General features: G+C 45.8%; 1 protein-coding gene across 1 annotated transcript; it reads right to left on the reverse strand.

Moving 5' to 3' along the window:
- Positions 1-379: 379 nt before the first annotated feature.
- Tdrd6 (tudor domain containing 6) lies at positions 380-16,917 on the reverse strand. Its single transcript, XM_027387382.2, has 5 exons — positions 10,857-16,917; positions 7,742-7,866; positions 6,165-6,254; positions 2,211-2,274; positions 380-426 (listed from the first exon to the last, which is right to left on the reverse strand). The coding sequence occupies exons 1-5, from the start codon at positions 16,915-16,917 to the stop codon at positions 380-382; spliced, it is 6,387 nt and encodes a 2,128-aa protein (XP_027243183.1).
- Between the last annotated feature and the right edge of the window lie 2,955 nt (positions 16,918-19,872).

Below are 19,872 nucleotides of genomic sequence, written 5' to 3' on the forward strand. Positions count from 1 at the left end.
AACAGGGGTTCTGAAGATCTTGCTAACAGAGCCATGCCGCCCAGGGGCATCCTGTCATGCTCATCATGAACCTAGAATTTTCTATTTTAATATAAACAATCTATTGAAAAGATACCATTTTTTATGAATATAATAATATGTTAGCAAATTGTTTAGTAAAATAAATTACCCTGGCTGAGAAGAAACATGAGAAGGCTACAGGTTGAAAGACAAGCCCCAACACCTAAATAGCAATAAACAGGCTGCTTTGTCAACCTGAGGCCTATTGTTTCCATCACACATCAATTTCCCTCGCTAAGGACAACTTCAGGGGTCACATGCTTTACGTTTGGTCTGGGTACCATGTGGCTTGTGAAAGGCAGCGTCTGACTGGCCTAGTCTACACAGCCAGAGTCGAATCTGCATCACCTCCACACTCATCCTCCTCTGAAACAGAAGAAAGGTCTGAATGAGAAAGCATGGAGACAACAGGGCAGGCAGGCAGGAAGAAGGGTGTCCTAAGAGGTACCCAGACCCATTCTTAAGAAACAAGCTGTTCTCTTTTTAATACTCCAGCTCCCTGTACCTAGTACCCACACTTTTAAAAGACATTATGAAATTAGCTAATCTCATCTCTTTCTGCAATGAGGGTAACAAGGCAGCCAGCCAATCAGTTTGTGAATTAGCCTGACTTTTCCCATATTCCACTACAGTCACAAGGGGCTGATTTTATTCTGCCACAATTCTAAGAAACAACATGCTGCTTATTCTGTTTTTACTTTATCGTGTGTGTGTGTGTGTGTGTGTGTGTGTGTGTGTGTGTGTGTGTGTGTGTGTGTGTGTGCCCACCAGTGCATGTGTACACACATATGGGGATGTGTGGAAGGAAAGACAACTTGGCAAGAGTCAGTTCCTCCTTACACCATATACTGGTTAGGTGGGCGTTTTTTTGTTTTTTTGTTTTGAACTTGACAGAAGGTAGGGGCATCCAGGAAGAAGGAACTCAATGGAGAAAATGCCTCTTTAGGCAAGTCTGTGGGAGCTTCTTCTTGATTAATAATCTATGTGGGGGAACCATGTCTACTGTGGGTAGTACCAGCTCTAGGTAGTGGTCTTGGGAGGTATAAGAAAAGTATTATGAACTGGACAGCAAGCCAGTAAGCAGCATCCCTTCTTGGTTTCTGCTTCCAATCCTGCCCAAGTTCTTGCCCTGAATTTCCTCAACGATCGACTGTGATTGGACCATCCCAAATAAATACTCTCCTCCCAAGTTGCTTTTGGTCATAGTGTTTATCACTGCAGGTGAGAGCAAACTGGAATGCATCATGTATGGGATGCAGGGATAGAACTCAGGTCAGCAAGGCCTGGCAGTAGGCCTCTAGACCCACTGAGCCATATGACCACCAACCAAAGAACTGTTTATGGAAAAGAAATTCCAAATTCCTGGAATACCCAACAAACTGCATCTTGTCATAGAGACAAACTAAATGTCCAGAAAGAAATCCCAAAAGATTGATAGGCAGATAAATTCAATATGTGAGTAAATTAACCCTGAGCAAGCACCTAATTTTTAAGTTATATTATTTTGTGTGATGGGGGATGATGGCTAGGTACCTGCACATGCGTGTATGAAGATAAGAGGACAATTGGCAAATGTCGGTTCTTCCTTGCACCATATGGGTCCCTAGGTTTGAACTCAGGTCTTCAGGCATGACAGCAAGTGCCTTATACCCTGCTCACTGATACCATCTTGCTGGTCTCGAGAAAACCATTCCTTGCCTTTTAAAATATTAACTTGTCAAGTTCAGAAGTTGGCTTCCAAGACTAATTCAATTCACCAACAAATTCCCTCTGACATTTCAACATATCTTATTTATCTCGATTAACCACATTTAAAAATTTTACTACCCCCCACCCCCAATGCCACCATCTGGTTCTGCTAACACCCATAGAAGCTGACAAAAAATCACGTTTGAGAGAGTAAAGGTAACGAATGCTATCTTTACGGCTTGGAAATTCTGGGTGACAAAAACTATTGTGGTTTTAAACATACGGGTTACCTTTTTTGTTTGTTTGTTTGTTTTAGACAGTGTTTCTCTGTGTAGCTTTGGAGCTTATCCTGGCACTCGCTCTGGAGACCAGGCGGGCCTCGAACTCACAGAGATCCACCTGCCTCTGCCTCCCAAGTACTGGGATTAAAGGCGTGTGCCACCAACACCGGCACCAGTTACCTTTGATGGTGGTGTCATCCGATGGCATGAAGGAGAGGTCCTTTTCCACTGTTTGGAACACAGCCTAACAAATGGAAACTTTGCATTATCACCATCGTTAAAGTTGCAAACACACAGTAGTTTAGAATCAGAACCTCACCACAGATGAGGATAAGTGGGAAAATGCATTCCTGATGACATCATGGTTTCAGAGCCAGGGATCAGGATCAAAACTATACCCTCTGTTTGCCAAGCTCTCCCTCCCCATTACATCTCTACCAGAGCATTCCACACAGGCAGGGAAGTACCTGCCCTGGATGTAAGCCCTCCCAAGCCCAGTGGCTTTGCTTGATTAAGCAAGAGGAGGGTGTTTATACAAATGGGTGTGCTAGTGTGTGCCCACAGTCCTAGCACTTGGGGGAGGAGACAGAAGGATCAGAAGTTCAAGGTCATCGTCTACTACATAGGGAGCTCATGTCCAGCCGGGGAAGATGCAGTATACTTGGCCCTAAGGGGAACATACATACTGTATACCCCATGCTCCCAAAGCTCAGGGATCATTGCAGAAGAGGGGACAGAAAGAGTGTAAGAGCCAAAGGCAGTGCATAACCGCACGTGTGTTCTGAACACAGCAGGGCAGCAGGGCAGCTAGCTGCACTCGCAGAATCTTAAGACAGCATGCACAAGTCCTGTGCAAACCCCAGTATGAAGATGGGTGTTGAGCCTTAAATCCCACCCACAGCCACAGGGACACTGACAACTGAGAGAAGAGGAAACAGTTTTCTCTAGAGCCTAGCATCTGCTAAGTCAACTCTGTCCACACAGACAGAGTGTGGGAAACCACACACCCAAGAATACCTGGGCAGCACAAATCAGTCTTGAAGGGTATAAAATAAAAAGGATTCAAAGCTGGGTGGGTAGGGAAGGGGAGAAGATATGGGAAGAGCTTGGGAAAGGGGTGTGTGTGAATTATGATCAAAACACATTTCACGAAACACTCAATGAACTGGGGAAAAAAAAAAAACACAAGCCAAGCTTTGAAAAAAAAAATGGGTCATTACTCTTCAAATAGCTGCTATTCATGGTGAGACTGGAATTATTAATGATTATGGTCCCTTTAACAAGTAATATCATTATGTATAAGTGAAACTTATTAGTAAGATATTTTGTGGTAAAATTCAATCATTCAGATGAAAATTCTAAAAAAAAAAATCAGAAACACACCTGGACACTAATGGTCTCAGGTATCATAAAGTCATACATAACTGAATGACTCATAACACTGGTTTCTAAGTGGGTATCTGAACTTAGCCACTTCAGAGAGAGGATCATCAAGTCCCATTAGCAACCAAATCAAACAATGTTGACACTTTTCTCCTAAGGAGTTTCTCAGTATCTGTTCATTGGCTTAGTTAATGCCAGCAGCAATTTATCTATGACTGTCCCATTCAGTATTCCTAAATAGGTCCTCCCACCCTGCTTTGGTTTCTACAGGGTATTTTATCTAACTACAGTACTACATATCTATATTTGAGTATGGACTCTTCCAAATTCATAGTGAGAGACAACCAGAAGGGGAAAGAAATGGAGGGAAATTGCAACAGGATATTGTGCTTCCACAAAGGGGGGTAAAGAGCAAAATCTCATGCGTTAACAGCCACATGCTCCAAAGACGCTGCAGTCTCTATGTGCCAGACACTGCTTCTGGCCTTTTGTTGTAGCCAGTCTGGAGTGAGGTCCCTAACCTCTCTCTCTTCTACTTATCACAACTGACTCTTCTGGACACAATGAAAACAAGAAAATTCAAGCGTCAAGAGTAAATAGGTGGACACTAGCAATGAAAAACACTGTGATCCATGGTAGGTGGGAGTTTCACTCCCTGCCCCCACCTGTACTACCTTTGCACTGAGGGCAGGCCTGTGTGAAGATATGTCACTGTGATTGGCTCAATGAAAAGATGAATGGCCAATAGCTAGGCAGGATTTCCAGGTACAGAGGGATGCTGGAAAGAAGGGCGGAGTCTTGAGAAGACAAGGAAGAAGCATGACATGTAGGAGATGAGGTAACAAGCCACGTGACAGCATGTAAATTAATAGAGACTGGCTAATTTAAGTACAAGAGCTAGTTAGAAATAAGCCTATGCCATCAGCTGAGCTTTCATAATTAATAAGAAATCTCCATGTAGTGATTTGGGAACTGGCTAGCAGGACAGAGAAAGACTCACTACAGACCTGAGTTCAATCAATAGCATTCATATAAAAATCTGGGTGTGGAGAAGCATGTTTCTAATTCCGTTGTAGACAGGGGCAAGGCTAGGCAGTAACCTGAAGCTTGCTGTCCAGTCAGCAAAGCCAAACCAAAGAGCCCCAGTTCCCAGTGAGAGACCAGGGTGGATGGCTCCTGAGGAACACGAGGTTGACCTCTGTCCTACACGTGCATGTATGCCCTCCACTTCTACAAGGTGATGCCGGGTAGAGGAAATCTCAGGACTGAGCAAGCACAGGTACAACCTTATCACCAAGTATGAACTAAGGCTCAGAACAACCCCACCTTGTTCTTGGTAGCAGTAGCCCAGGAGGCTCTCTGACCTGTCTACCACTATGGAAGCTCCAGACTGACCCTCGAGTAACTGAAGTGCTCAGCAGACCCGAGCAACAGGCACAGGCTCTGAAAACTGAACTGACATGGGAACCATTAGCCATAGACAGATGGCGTTCACGACAGGAACCTCTGTCTATCGCCTACTAAAACAAAACCCTTGGCCTGCTCCAGAGGATATTTACAGGACCCGGGGTGTATAAGATTCAAAATGTTCCCAAAAGGACTCAACTCACAAGGAAGTAGGGAAACCTGAACCATTTCTCCAGGGAAAAGACGATCGAAAGAGGCGAAGTGATGACCAGGCACCGGAACTGTAGGAAGCAAGGAGTTCAAATCCAACCATCTGAACACAACAGACTTCATTCAACACTCAGGGGCACATCCTGATGACTGTGGAAATTGTTCACCATTATGTCAACAGGCTATAATGCCCCAGGCTGCAGCATCACCTGTGTTTGCCATGTGTGGAAGAAATACTTGAAATTCCATGTAAATGGTAATGGGTGTGAGGGGAACAAGAGCATCAGCCCACTTGGCTTCGCAGAGGGCCGCCTGCAAGGGACTGTTACTTTTTTGCTTTTAAATTTTTAAAAATATTTCACTTGTGTGTATAGATGTGTCTGTGTGGGTGTGTGCAAGTATGAATGCAGGTGTCCTTGAGGGCCTGAAGAGGGCATCAGATCCCCTGGAGCTAGTTGCTGGCAGTTATGAGCTGCCCAGTGTGGGTCCTGGGAACCCAACTCAGGTCCTCTGAAAGAGCAGCAAATAATCTTAAGCTCTGAACTGTCTCCAGCAACTTCATTTTAAATTTTGTCCCATTTCTTGGATTTTTTTGATATAAAAAAGTACCATATGAATCAATATCAGACATTTTTCTTTTTTCTTTTTTCCTTTCTCTTTTTCTTTCTTTCTTTCTTTCTTTCCTTCCTTCCTTCCTTCTTTCTTTCTTTTTTTCTTTCTTTCCCTCTCTCTCTCTCTCTTTCTTTCTCCCTTTTGGTTTTTGGAGACAGGGTTTCTCTGTGTAGCCCTGGCTGCCCTGGAACTCACTCTGTAGACCAGGCTAGCCTCAAAGTCAGAGATCCTCATGCTTCTGCCTCCTGAATACTGGGGTTAATCACCATCACTACCTGGCTTATTTTTTTCATTCTTTAACCTCAAGTGCAAAATCAAGGAGTAAACCATGAATGACTAGTTTTGCCCAAGAGACAGTTGGCCTTCCATCCCAGAAACATCTTGGTACTGATGTTTTCAACTGTTGTTGATACAGCCCCCCCCTTCATTTCTCCTAACACAAGGGCTTTGAAAGGCGCTTGTCCAGCTGTCTTGAAAAATGAAGAACAATGCTTTCATTAGTTAATGCTTACACAGTCGTACCTCAGAGGGGTTCTTATCTACCTTGGGGATACCATTCCAGACATTCTCAGGGCTTACTGTCTCCTCCACACCATTTGAAAGGTTCAAAACCTACAAGAGGAAGGAGAACACTTGGTCAACAACAAAAACAAAAACCAGGCAAGCTCCATAAACTGTAGGTGATGGATGTGTCACAGGAATCCTTACAATAAAACAGTAAAAATGATTGCATCTGAGGCTAGGGATATGGCTCTGTTGGTAGAGTGCGTGCTTGTCTAGCATGCATAGCTTGAGGCTCAACCACCAGATAATGGCGATGCATGTCTGTCACCCCAGAACTTGGGAGGTGGAAGCAGAAGGCTCAGATGTCCAAGGAAACCTTTTGTCACATACAGAGTTTCAGACCAGCCTGGGTTACATGAGCATTGTCTAAAAAGAAAAAAAGATGGTTATATTAAATTTTACCCTATATTTTAAACTTAGTAGTATAAACACAGTTGAGTATGTATGCTAAGAGATTAGAAAAAAAATTAAAGTTTAGACCTCAAGTGTTCCAAATTTAATGGAAAAAAAAGAATCTACAGCCAGGCAAAGACAATAGAATGTAGTATGTACAGTTCTGCCCCCAAAAGTCTGCTTCTACATGCGCAAACATTCAGATGGATTACAGATATAAAGCTCTTTCTTGGGGGTAGAGTTTGAAGCTATAGGGAAATCTCCACAGTAATACCAAAATGTTTCTCAGAAGAGAAAATGATAAAGGAAATATTTCAAAATAATTTGGAATTAATTATGTGGTGATCCAGGTATGGTGGTGCATGCTGTTAATCCCAGCACTTGGGAGGCAGAGACAGGCAGATCCCTGAGTTTGAGGCTAGCCAGGGCTACAGAGAAACCTTGTCTCAAAAAACAAACAAGAAAGCAAAAGAAATAAAACAAACCTACAGAGACACTTAGCAGAGTTAACGTTAATGAAATTCCTGTACATGCTACACAGTGGTTCTCCTATTTTAAGATTTGTTATTTATTTGGGTGTATTTGGGTGTGTGCCTGCTTGTCTGTATGAGCAACACATACATGCAGGGCCAATTCAGGCCAGAGAGAGTGCCTGCTCCATTGGAGCTGGAGTTACAGGTGGTTGTGAGCTGCCTGACAGGAGTATTGGGAACCCAACTGGGTTCCTCTACAAGAGCATAAAGGCCCTTAACTGCCAAGCCATGTCTCCCTCCTGTCCCGCTATCTAGTCTTAATAGTATAAAAATGTATACTCTTGAATCCCTACCTCCAGAAATTCAGACTTGGTAAGTCAGGGCAAGGTCCAGGAATATAGAACTTCAAGTATAGGCCAGCAATTCTAGAATATCTGGTATTCCAGATTGCAGAAAACAAAGCAAAATAATACCACAATAAACTAACTCCCCACCAGTGTTTACATTAAAAAGTGAGGTTAGAGTTGATTCTCACTAACTTCATCAAGTTGCCAGGACAAATGAGCAGGGATAAACAAATAGCTATGGGGGATCCTTGACAGTCTGGCGACATTAGTAAAGCTCTTAGAGCAAGTACCCCTTGAAATGAAGACCTTCACTTTCCCTTACCCTTGTTCCTTCTTCGGCTAGTTCCAGAATCTCACACTTAGACCACGTGTTCCTTAGGCTTGACCACACGACACATTTTGATCCAACAGAGAAGCCTTTCAGAGTGTAGGTGTTCTGTAGCTGAACTGCTAAATTGAATACAGGAAGACTCAGTGTGCATAGTCTAGCACCTGACTGTGAGACATGCAAGAGAAGCACTTTGCTAGTCTAAGTTTACTATCCTTGTTTAATCAGTAACATGCAAGTCAGATACTACCATATTTCTCATTATCGCTTCCCCAATTATCTTATCTTATATTATATATAATCGTGTGTGTGTGTGTGTGTGTGTGTGTGTGTGTGTGTGTGTGTATTGGGACCCAATTCCATATAATCCTAACCACGTCCCTCAAAACAACAAAAGCAAAAGCTATCATTAAATTTGACCTCTAATGCTTAAAATTACTACTAAAAGTTGGTGCTGTCATTATCAGTGGAAGTGTCCGAGTTTCTTGGCCTATACCCTACCATACACACATATATGAACATTAAAGTCTTGTATATGCATGTGGAAGAAAAAAGAATACAAGGTATTTTTCTTTTTGAGTCTTGGATATTTAGCTCAACACGATGACCTCCAATCCCATCCAGTTTCCCGCAAACGTCATGATTTCATTTATCTTTGAGTATATTCCACTGAGTATATTTACCACATTTCTGTTGTTGGCTCATCTACTAATAGACATCCCGGCTGATTCATTCATTGCTATCTGTGGATAATGCAGCAACAGACATGCATAAGTTAGTGTGCTGGCGAGTTTTATGTCAACACAAGCAAGAGTCATTTGGTAAGAGGGACTCTCATTGGAGAAAATGCCTCCATAAGAGCTGCCTGTGGGCAGGCCTGTGCTGCATGTTCTTGACTGATGCTGTAAGAGGGCCCGACCCACTGTGGGTGATGCCACCTCTGGGCTGGTGAGCAAGCCATACACAGGGAGCAAGCCAGTAAGCAGCACCCCTCTGTGGCCTCTGTACCAGCTCCTGGATGGGGGTTCTGGCCATGGCGTCCCTGGATGATGGGCTACAAAGTAAAGCTACAAAGCCATAGAGTGAACATTTTCCTCCCCAAGTTGCTTTTGGTCGTGTTGTTTTATCATGATTTCGGAGGCCCCTCGTTATTTACATATTTTTACAAGTAACATAAGTAGTGGCAGCCCTATTTTTAACTTTTTGGGAAATCTCCCTATCAATCTCTGTAGTGGCTACACCAGTTTATACTTCTACTAGCAGTGTATTGAGGTTCCTCATTCATCTCATCTTAGCCAACATTTGCTGTTACTTGTTTTCTTGATGATGGCCAATCTTACTGGCATGAGGGATTTCCAAGTACTCTCAATTTGCATTTCCCCTGATAGCCAAGGATGTTGAATGTGTTAAGATGTTCTGTGTTTCTTCTTTTGAAAACTATCTACTCAATCGATTGGTCAAGTTATTGATTGGAAATTTTTGTATTTTTTCAGTGTTGGAGTTTTAAAGATTTTTGTATATTTCCGATGTTAACCATCTACAAGAAATATGGCTGGCAAAGATTCTCATCCACTCTGAACATATTTTAAAAGATCTGATTTTCATTTACATATGGATCTTTGTGTACATATGTGCATTCGTGTGGGTACCCAGAGGCCACAGAGGGCATTGGATCTCTTGGACCTGGAGTTACAGGTGGTTGTGAGAATCCAGCTTGGGTCTTCTGCAAGGACACTGTGCGCTACTGCTACCACCTAATGAGCCATCTCTCTACCCACTGAACAGTCTTTAAGCAATTAACGCACTGGCTTCCATTCTCTATGACAGTATAATATGCATCTAGTTTTTACATTGTTTGCAAGGGATATACACAGGGAGTAAAATCTGGCCAAAGGAGAGTGTACCATGCTGTTAGCACCGAGCATTTCTTGGTAGTAAGAATCTGATTTTCATTATCCTTATACTGTTACTTTCTCCATTTTTGCATTATGGTTCAAATTCAACCGTATAAACAAACATAGACATTTGAAAAGCAAGAGACTGGTCATGAAAAAGTAAAGAGAGGTAACCATTTAAGATGACTTTAATCTTTTTGTTGTTGTTTTCTTGGGGCTAGAGAGATGGCCCAGCAGTGAAGAATGTGTGCTGGTTTTCCAGAAGGTTACTCTGGAAGCTTTTGTGGTTTTCTTAAAATCTTTTTAAGAAGCAAAGAAAACAGCAAGTAAGAAAGTTAATGTTTACTGAGTGCACCCCGAGATTTCTCCCGACTGTTAGCTTTTTTTATTTTTTTTGATTAACAGAAGCTCCCTAAATCTATTTTTTTTGAAGTTTTCTAAATGAGTGGCAAAATCAACATATGATGCAGTAAAGTATAGGAAGAAGGCATCAGGCAAAGCAATCCCCACTGTACGTTTATTTATTTGCAGGCGTGCTTGACCAAGGGAAGGTCACGTTTTTAAAGCTTAGCAAGACATTTGCTGTCTTGATTTTAACATACAATTCCTCACAGTTTACCTGTGATGGTCCTTTTTAAGACACAGATTTTAGTCATTTTATTTTTTCAAGTTTTTATTGTGTGCATATGTGCCTCAGTGTGTGCATGCAGGAGCATGTGGGGGTGAGAAAGGGGGGAAGAATCCTTCAAACTGGAGAAACAGATGATGTGAGCCACCAGTGGATGCTGGGAGCCAAACCTGGGTCCTCTGCAAGGCTCCCCTTAAGTCTTAACTGCCAAACTTCCAGCCCCTACATCATTTTATTTTCAAACACAAAATTAATATTCTGCCATTTCACTTGGCATTTGACACTGATTTTACAGCTATTTTTTTCCATGCTTCAAAATGTCCTTTTTGCTGGGTTACAAAGGCATGTCATCCCAGCACCCAGGGGCACAGAAGGGGCACAGATTCAAGGCTAGTCTGGTGTATAGACAGAGACGTTCTCATTAAAATCAAAACAAAACTCAAATGTCCTTCTTAAAATGCAAATTCAAATGCCTTCCTTGTGTTTATCTTTTCTTAAAAATTGTAACTCATACAGGAGCTATCCCCCCTTTTTGAAAACAAACACCAGCCACAGAAAGACTTTAAGGTGAAAGAGATCAACACACCTGGTAGAGCGCTCCCGCATTTCCGTCTGTCTCTGGCTTCTTCCTCAGAGAACAAAGGTGCCAATAAAGCAGTGTCATCTCTGTTTTCAAATTGTGCAAACTCCTCTTCCAGTAGGCCCATTTCATCATGTGCGGGGGAATCCCGGCTCTTCCCGTGGTGGAGGAGTGGTGACATGCTGTGGCCATCATCAGAAGAGCACACACAACTAGACTTTCTCTCATCCTCGGCACATCGGGACTCCTGGAGGCTCTGATTGACAATTGCTGATAAAGGACTTATACTGTCATCCAAAGACAGCTGGGGCGTGGGGAGTTCCAGTTCTAGCTGCTTCTCGGACTCACAGTCCAGGGGAAGCTCCACCATAAATGGTTCCAGGGCGGCTCCTGCCTCACAGCCTGGGGACAATGGTGCCATCGGAGGCCCCAGTCCTAGCTCCTTCTCTTCCTCCCCGATAGGAGAGTGCTGTAACTCAATGGATTCCAATTCTAAGAATTCTTTGCATTCCTCATCCGGGGAGAGTGGTACCTCTAGTGAATTCAGTTCCAGTAACTCCTTCGGCTCACTGGCATGGGACATTATTGGGTTAAATCCTGTAATGAGGTAGTTATCGTCAAACTTGGCTCTGTCCACAATATGGTAATCCATGCTACCCTCCGGCCTCTCAGAGCCCATCTTACCTCTGCGGGAGTTCTCCAGAGCTTCAAAAATGTTCCGGGTGCCACGTTCGTAGAGTTTACTTGGCTTGGTTTCAATGTTTAAATCCTTTTCAATTCTCTCCGAGAGCTCACCTGCCCGGGCTTCCACATATGACTTCTCTTGTGCCATTTTATGACTTGTTTTCTTAAGGCTAAGGTCAGGACTGGTGGGCCCAAGGCCTCCCTTTCTGTCTGTGCCGTGCTTGTCATAGTACAGGTCACTCTTGGGAATGCCCATCTTAGCATACTTCTTCATCTTCTCATTAATGCTTTCGCCTTTGCTTTTCAGCTCCACGACTGCTAAGGGGATGTCACAAACATCCCTTTTGATTTCCAATATTGTTATTTCCAATACATCTTCTGTAACTATCTCATAAAAATAATCATTGCCCTCTTGGGGGCACACTCCGCCAGAGACAGTGAATCCAGAAAGGCAGCATGGAAATGCTTGCATGGGAATTGACAGAAGTTCCGATGGGATGCTCCAAAGTGCTTTGGGGTCCACACAGTCTTCGACGTTCCCGAAGTCCACAAGCCTGACAGATGCAAGGTGATCTTCACATATATTAGTGATGAGGGCCCTGTAGTAATTTCTGTCTTCTCGGTACCTCACGATACACGGATCTCCGACTCGGGGACACTGGATACAGCTTCTCCGGTCTGCTAGCTGCTTTGCAGCGCTTTGAACCTCGGTTTCTAAATACTGCAGCTTCTCAGAGTCAGCAAACTGACACCAAAAGTACTCAGGTCCGTCTATCACGGTGGCATAGGCTCTTATGGACTTTGCATGGGGATTATACCAGTTAAGAAACACTGAAGTGTCAGTGCTGGGTTTGCTAGCTGACTTTGAACAGTCCCCTTTAGTGATATGGGTAGTAAGCCCCATTTGAGAGGTCTCATTGAATGGAAACCTGCTAATCATATCCTCAGCTATGATTCCATGTTCATCTGCAAGAATCACTTCCCAGGTGCCTTGGAATTTAACAAATTCACATCTTAGCTGCACCTCATCCGTCCTTTGGGTAAAGTAGTCCACCATTTCCTTACAGCTTACTATGTCGGGTACCAGAAGCCCCCTTAAGGAGCAATGCAGGCACAGTGCTGGTAACACAGCATCAACGGGGCCAACCTTACCTGTTTTGTTCGTGTGGACCACAGACATGTTGCCATAATCTATAAACTGTACAGAGAGAAGGTCGTTGGGTTGTTGTTCCATGACCACTGCTCGGTACCATAAGTTGTCTTCTGGAAAAATGGCACATATCACATCTCCACTTTGCCAAGGCGGACCTGTGTGACACTGGGGTCTTGTTCTGACATCATTTAACCGCTCTGAAAGCCGATTGATCTCAGACTCATCTTCTATGAGCTGGATATAAAAATCTGAAAGGTCATTAATATGTGAGACATATACAGAGGTCTTAAAACCAGGTGCTATTGTCTTTTGAGGAAATTCACAGAACTTTGGGGGCAGATCTTTGCTTCCAGGTTCCCCCATTCTTCTCTCAGAAAGGGCAGGGTCTAGCTTGGTGGCACTCACAGGTGAGTTGGCAAACATATCTTCTTTCTTTTCTCTTGCTAATGGAAACCCTCCATCATTTCTGTTTCCCATAGAGTCCTGATATGTGACCAGGTTGGCCTTTGCTGAGCCTTGTAGATACCTGAGCTCCTTACGAACTGGGCTGATCTTGGGTTTGCACGATTCACCCATAATCTCTCCAGTGTGTGATTTGCTCTCTCCCAGTTTATTTAAATACTCTGTAGGTGATGACTTCACGTTCTCGTTTTTATCTTCAAGGGTTTCGGTCGTGCAGAGGACTATCTCATTCTCTTTGTCTTTTTTTCTTGTAGTGTTTTTGTAACCAAGGAACCCTAGCTTCTCATTAATACTAGCATTGACTTGGACACTTTCATCATAGAGCTCTATAATCAGTCGTCCATCTGGGTCTTTTGCTACGACCAACGCCTTCAGTGACTTATCTAAAACAGTCTCCTGAAACCATGCTGTAACTTCCTCTGGGATATGATGAGGAATGTCAGATAAGGAACACTTAACAGCCTGCATCGGCAAAAGTAAAACATCATAGGCATCTCGAGGGATGGGGAGCAGATGATCACTTGCTACGTAAGTGTTCCCAAAATCAACAAAGAAGACTTCATTTGGCTCTTTCTCTATTATTACTCCCCTGTACCAGTTTCCATCAGTGTATTTGGCAAGGCACAAAGTTCCAGGGATCAAGGTGGATGCTTTTAAATTCAGCAAGGCTTTACTTAGCTCTATAATGTTGTATGATAATTGCTCTAAAATATTTGTATTTCTTGCTAGTTGGCAATAAAATGTCCGGGGGTCTTCAACATGTGTTATGTACACCAATTCCTCACTTCCGATTTTTAGGTCATGCGTGGAATAGTAGTAAGAATGGAGCTGAACAGAGGGTTCCAGAGGCTTCTGAAGTCTCACGGGTCTAGCGAGTCTCTTTTCTACTAAAAAATGGCAGGCACTCTGAAAGGGTGTTAGCAAGTCCACAACATTGAACCACTCTTCATCATGTCTGGATGCCAAAGCAAAGATTGTGCATTTTAGTTCTAAGTTATTTTGCCAAGCGTTATCTATGAACCCACTAAAAGCCTGTACTGCCTTTTCATCCCAAACAAAGGGATTGTCACCAGTTGGCTGAATTAAATTATAAAGACTGCACCGAAATGCCTGAGCTCTAACCTTGAGGAACGCATCACTAGCAGAGAGTATGTTCTTCATAGAGACCACATCTTTGTCTCCATAGTCTACAAATGCCACCCTGACGTGCTCCAAAGACTGTGAGCCACTGATCAGAGCTCGGGACCATCTTCCGTTTGCTGTGCGCTTTGCCAGGCAAGCACGCGTGTCCCCCTCGTACGGAGCCGGCTCGCTTTTGCAATAGTCCTCAATGTCACACATCAGAGTTCGGAATCCCTGCGCGTTCCTCATCAGCTGACACCAGAAGGAACCCGGGGTTTCGATGTGAGACACCTTCACTTCAACGGTACTGCCCACTTCCAGCTCCCCTTTCCCACAGCAGTCTGGTGTTGTTTTCAGGAAATTCAGCGTGAGGAGAGAATAGTCAGATGTTGTCTTCTCTTTGTCCTGTCCAGCCTGTCCGGGGGGAACTTTCGAAAGGCTTCCTGTATCGGCCAAAGCTTCAGAAAGAGATAAGGTTTTATTATTGTCTTTCTTGGCTTTCTGTTCCCCTTCAACCTTCTTGGTAGAAGATATTTTGCCAGTGTCTGCAGTAAACTGACTTGAACCATGTCCCGGGGAGCGAGCACTGAGTCTGACACTTTCTTTGGTTTCAAATTCCTGGTACTTGGCATATCCAGCTTGAGCGATGACTTTGCTAATGTTTTCCTCCCCTGTTCGGGATTCATCGAGAATCTCTATGACATATTGATGGCCCTGCTTGTCGAGAATGTGGACCACCAATTCTTTGTGGAGCACTGTCTTTTTAAAAAATGAAATTGCTTCCTGGCTCCATGTTTTCCCCAAAGGCCAGATGTCAGCCAGTGAGCACTTGAGAGCCAATATTGGGAGCTGCCTAAACTGAGGCAGCAGCATCCTGACATCGCACCAGTCTACGTTCTCAGAGTTGCCCCGGTCTACCAAGAACACATCCACGCTCTTGCTATCTAAGCGGCTGACCATGGCCCGGTAATAGCCGTTTTCTTTCCATTTGACACAGCACAGGTCGTCGGGTTCGGGTTTCAGGACCACACCGTCCAGCTTACTAGCCGAAGAATAGAAGCTGCACATCCTCTTGAGGAGCTTGCTGAAGGTGTTCTTGTGCTTCCTCAGGCGGATCCAGAATTCGGAAGGGCTCTTCACAAACTCCACCTGGGCATCGTAGAAGGCGTTCATCTTCAACCTGATGGATCTTAACGACGGGAGGGAGACTTCCTCCTCCATTTCCTCAGCAGGCGACTGAGACTGGAACGTCACCTCCACTTCCTCCTCCTCCTCCTCCTCTTCCTCCTCCTCTATCCCCTGGCTCTGAAGAAAGCGGTCAGCCAAGCAACAGGATTGTACTCCGAACGCGCTGTTGAGATTAATTCCATCTTCCCCGTACAGGGTGACATAATACATGTGTTCAAAGGAGCAGTAAAATTCAATCTTCGCATTCACCACCTGGCCCAGGATCAGAGCTTTGAGATCCCCTACTTGTGACCGAGACCAGCCTCTCCCACAGTCCCAGAGTCCATACAAAGCACATGGGTAGGTCACCACAGGCATTCGGAAATACTCGGGCAGCAAGTAGCGAAGACTGCTGCAGCTCACCAGCTCTTTCCTTCCGTAATCGACATGAAGCACCTGGGCACAGCGCTGAGGCCTGAAAGTCTCAAGCAAGAGAGCCCGGTACCACTGTCCATCTAAGCCACAGGAGGCACATGGAGACCCCGGCTTGTCTGGGCTCTCCTCTCTCTCCTCCCAGGTGGCACTGCCAGAGTCCTCATCCTCTGTCCCCGTGGACGCCCGATATACCTGGGCCATGCTCTCAGAGAGGCGGTGGATCTCCTGCGAGAGGCTCCGGAGTTGGCAGTGAATGCGGTGGGGATGGCATACCTGGGTTACGACCACAGGCTCCGTCACTCCCAGCTGCAGTTGGGGATAGAAGTAATCCAACCCAGGATGCTCTTGTTTGGGGGCGGCTCGGGGGAGAACCGGAGCTCCGGAGCAGCCCAGCCCAGCTGCAGTCAGGTAGCGCTTGAGCAGCGAACAGAAGAGACTGTCAGGCACCTGCCTGGCCAGGCCCAGCTCCTCCATCTGCTGAGACACAGCAGGCACCTCCAGCAGCACCAGGCGATGGAGGAGCAGCACGTCCAGGACCCGTCCGTGCACCTCCTTACCTTGTAGGTTGCTAAGGAAGTCCACGGCGCTAGGGGACCAGTGCTGGGGTTCGCCACCGCCGGTACCACTGCCGCCCGCGGGCACCAGGCCGGCCAGCACACAGCCCAGCACCTCGGAGGGCAGGTGGAAGAACTCGCTGCGCCCCGGTGCCAGCGAGCCCGCGCCAGCCGTAATGGTGCGGCCCTCATCCAGCAGGAAGACGCGGCTGTCCTGCGCCTGGCGGCTGACCACGCGGCAGCGGTGCCACATGAGTCCCACCTGCACCAGGCACAGCTCTCCCGGCGATGCCGAGGCGCCACCCAGAGCCCACGGGCCGCGCGTGGCTGCGGCCTCCTGGATCTCCCGGCTCAGCCGCACGTACTCTTCCCGCCGCTGGCCCACCAATCCCCACAGCTGCACCGGGATCACCTCGGGATGCACGTCCACGAAGGACACCCGCAGGGCCAGGGAGGCCCCCGGAGTGGGCAGCCCTGGAGTCGAACTCATGTCTATGGCTGGCGCAGAGCTGCCCCGCGCGTCCAAAGGAGATAGTCCCACCGAGCCAGACCGGGGCCACCGACGCAAGGGGAAGGACGCCCAGAGAGGCGACCCTTCGGCCAGGCGCCCGGCGCAGGGCCTCGGGGACTCGCGACTGGTAGCAGCCGGCGGCCGGCCAACCGCCCACCGAGCCTCGCAGGCTCGGGTAGCGCGTGGCTGCCTGCCTTACCGGCGCGGGGAGCCTCGACGCAGCCTGGAGGGTGGCCTCCGGGCACAGGGGACAGCTGGGGACCGCCAGCAAGCCTGGGGAAAGCAGGGTTAGGGTGCGGCCTCCTTCTTCCCAGGGTAGTTTGACTCCAGGACGCTGAGTGGGAATGCCTGGCCGAGAACCTCCTGGAGAGCAGGGCCGGGAGGTCACTTCCTTTCCGGTTTTCCTGCAGTGGATGGAGCGCTGCGCGCCAAGCACGGTGCGAGCCATTGAAGTTACCGAAGAGACACCGGGAAGGAAAATATGGAGGCCCTAACGGTGACTTCCTGGACGTTGAGGCTGGAACTTTCATTGCTCTAGGCAAGGCTTAAGTTGAAGCCCAGCAGTGCGCTTGCGCAGGGTTCCAATGACTTTCCCCTTGGTCTGGAGCATTGGAGACCTGGAGCAGGTTGCTTTAGCCTCTCTCTAATTCGTGGCCCTGTTTCATGTATAAATGACAGATTCCTTAGGTACTTAACGATTAAGTTTGAGGTCAATGGTTCCTTCCAAGCACTTTCTCTGATGTGGCTTCTTTCCCTGCCTTGTTGCCTAGCTCCGCCCAACTTTGAAGACATTCCTATGGATTCAGGGTGAGCCCCTAAGAAGATGGGGGTGGGGTGAAGCGGAAGAGCCAAGAGGACTGAGTTAGTTCTTCCAACTCCTGACATGTCTGCTAAATCAGAAGATTTCTTCTCCCTCCCCTAACTCTTACCAAAGAAAATCATAGAAATCTCTGTCAAGGGGTGAAGGGTTGTGGGAGCCTAGTAGACAACATTAGATGTGTTGTGCATTCACGAAGAGCATACATCCCTGGGGGACTTTTCACTTTGCCCATACATCTCATCACACTGCAGGTTTCAGCATCTATGAACGCAAGACAGTACTCAATTGTGGTCCTGGCCCAACTAAATTGCTGTCTGTTCCAGATTAGAAGCTACCCACGCTTCTAAATCTCCCTGGGCTATATCTTTCTGTTATCATTTCCAACATTCTGGGGTCCCGTGGCCACACATGCACCATCAGCTTTCAGGCTAAATGCTTAGTCACACCAGGTGTTAGCATTTTCCGGTCAGCTGCGCATGCACTGTCAGCATTCAGGCAAAATGCCTAGTCATCCCAGGGTCTTATGTAATCTATGCATATGCCCAGCATGGCCACGTAATCTATGCGTGGCCTGGCTACGATAACGACTTTTTAAAGCAGACATGCCCTCTGGAAGCCTTGTTTCTTCCAGACAGAATTGTGCACACCCCTCTTTCCTTTCCCCACTCTTTACTAATAAAACTCTTACAGTGGGTTTTGTTGTACATCTTGTGGTCCGTTCTCATGCACGGTAAGTAACACTGTCCTAATCGCATTGCAGTTTATCATCTGGTTTCCCAGTAGCCTGCATCGGTTGGAGGAAATGAAATACATTAGCTATTGGATGAACAAATTTGATTGCTCAAAGTTTTTACTTTTCCAAAATGATCTGATCCTTGAAAAATTCAATTCCATTTTCTTCTGTAACATTTTTTTCATTATGGAAGAAAAGCAAACATTGAATTAAAAACAAAAATAGCAAGGGGCTGGAGAGATGGCTCAGGTGTTAAGAGTACTTATTGCCCTCGAACAGAACCCAGGTTTACAATCCTGTCACCAGCTCCAGCTAATCCTGTGCCCTCTTCCATGGCCACCTACACACACGTGTGCATGCGTGTGCACACACGCACACTCACACAATCTTGGGGCTGGAGAGATGGGTCAAAGGATCTGGGTGCAGACCTCAGCACCCACATGTATGTTGGCAACTATCTGTAACTCCAGTTCCAAGGACTCTGATGTTACCCTTTGGCTTCTGGAGGCACTAGGCAAGTACACTGAGCACACACCCACATGCAGGCAAAATTCTTAAACACATGGGTAAAAGTAAAACATTTAAAAGGTGTTTAGCAAGAATGCTTCTTCTTGGTGACTCTGTTATTCACCAGACAGAACTGGTTGTTCCTGCCTTTTGCAGTGCCAGTGTTACAGGGAGCCAACCATAGATAACTATCAGACACTGTTTAGAGCCAATTGGAAGTCTTTATTCCAGCTGGTTTGGGGCTACACTTAGGTATTGCAGACCTAAATGTAGCAGCACCAAGTGTCCAGAATACACGGTTTTTGAAGGCAGAAACGGCATTCACTTGGGGTAGGAGAGGAGATTTTGTGCAAGCAATCAATTTGACAGAAGCTAAGGCTGGTGGTTTGTTGTGGAATGTTATTTTAAGTTATCTACATTTGTTTATGCTGTGGAACATTTGTTTTAATAATGCAAAGATGTGTTGCATTCTTTTATGTTGCATTTGTTTAGCTCTGTGAAGCTGTGATTCTTTGCCTGTCTAATATACCTGATGGTCTAATAAAGAACTGAACAGTCAATATCGAAACAGAGAGAATAAATAGGAGGAGAAATCTGAGGAGGAGGAAGTAGCAAGATAGAACAAGAAGAGGAGGATGATAGGGGTCAGGCACCCAGCCACACAGCTAACAAAGGAGTAAGTGAAAGTAAGATATACAGAAGTAAGAAAAGGAAAAAGCCCAGAGGCAAATGGTAGATAGGGATAAAGAAAAGCTGGCAAGAAACAAGCCAGGCATTTATAAGAATAAGACTCTATGTGTGATTTATTTGGGAGCCCAAAGAGCCAAAGAGTAATAAAAAACACTCCCTCCTGAGAGGCTGTTGTGGAGTTTCC

Source organism: Cricetulus griseus (genome assembly GCF_003668045.3).
Source record: "Cricetulus griseus strain 17A/GY chromosome 1 unlocalized genomic scaffold, alternate assembly CriGri-PICRH-1.0 chr1_1, whole genome shotgun sequence".
In the NCBI taxonomy this organism is placed as follows: domain Eukaryota; kingdom Metazoa; phylum Chordata; class Mammalia; order Rodentia; family Cricetidae; genus Cricetulus; species Cricetulus griseus.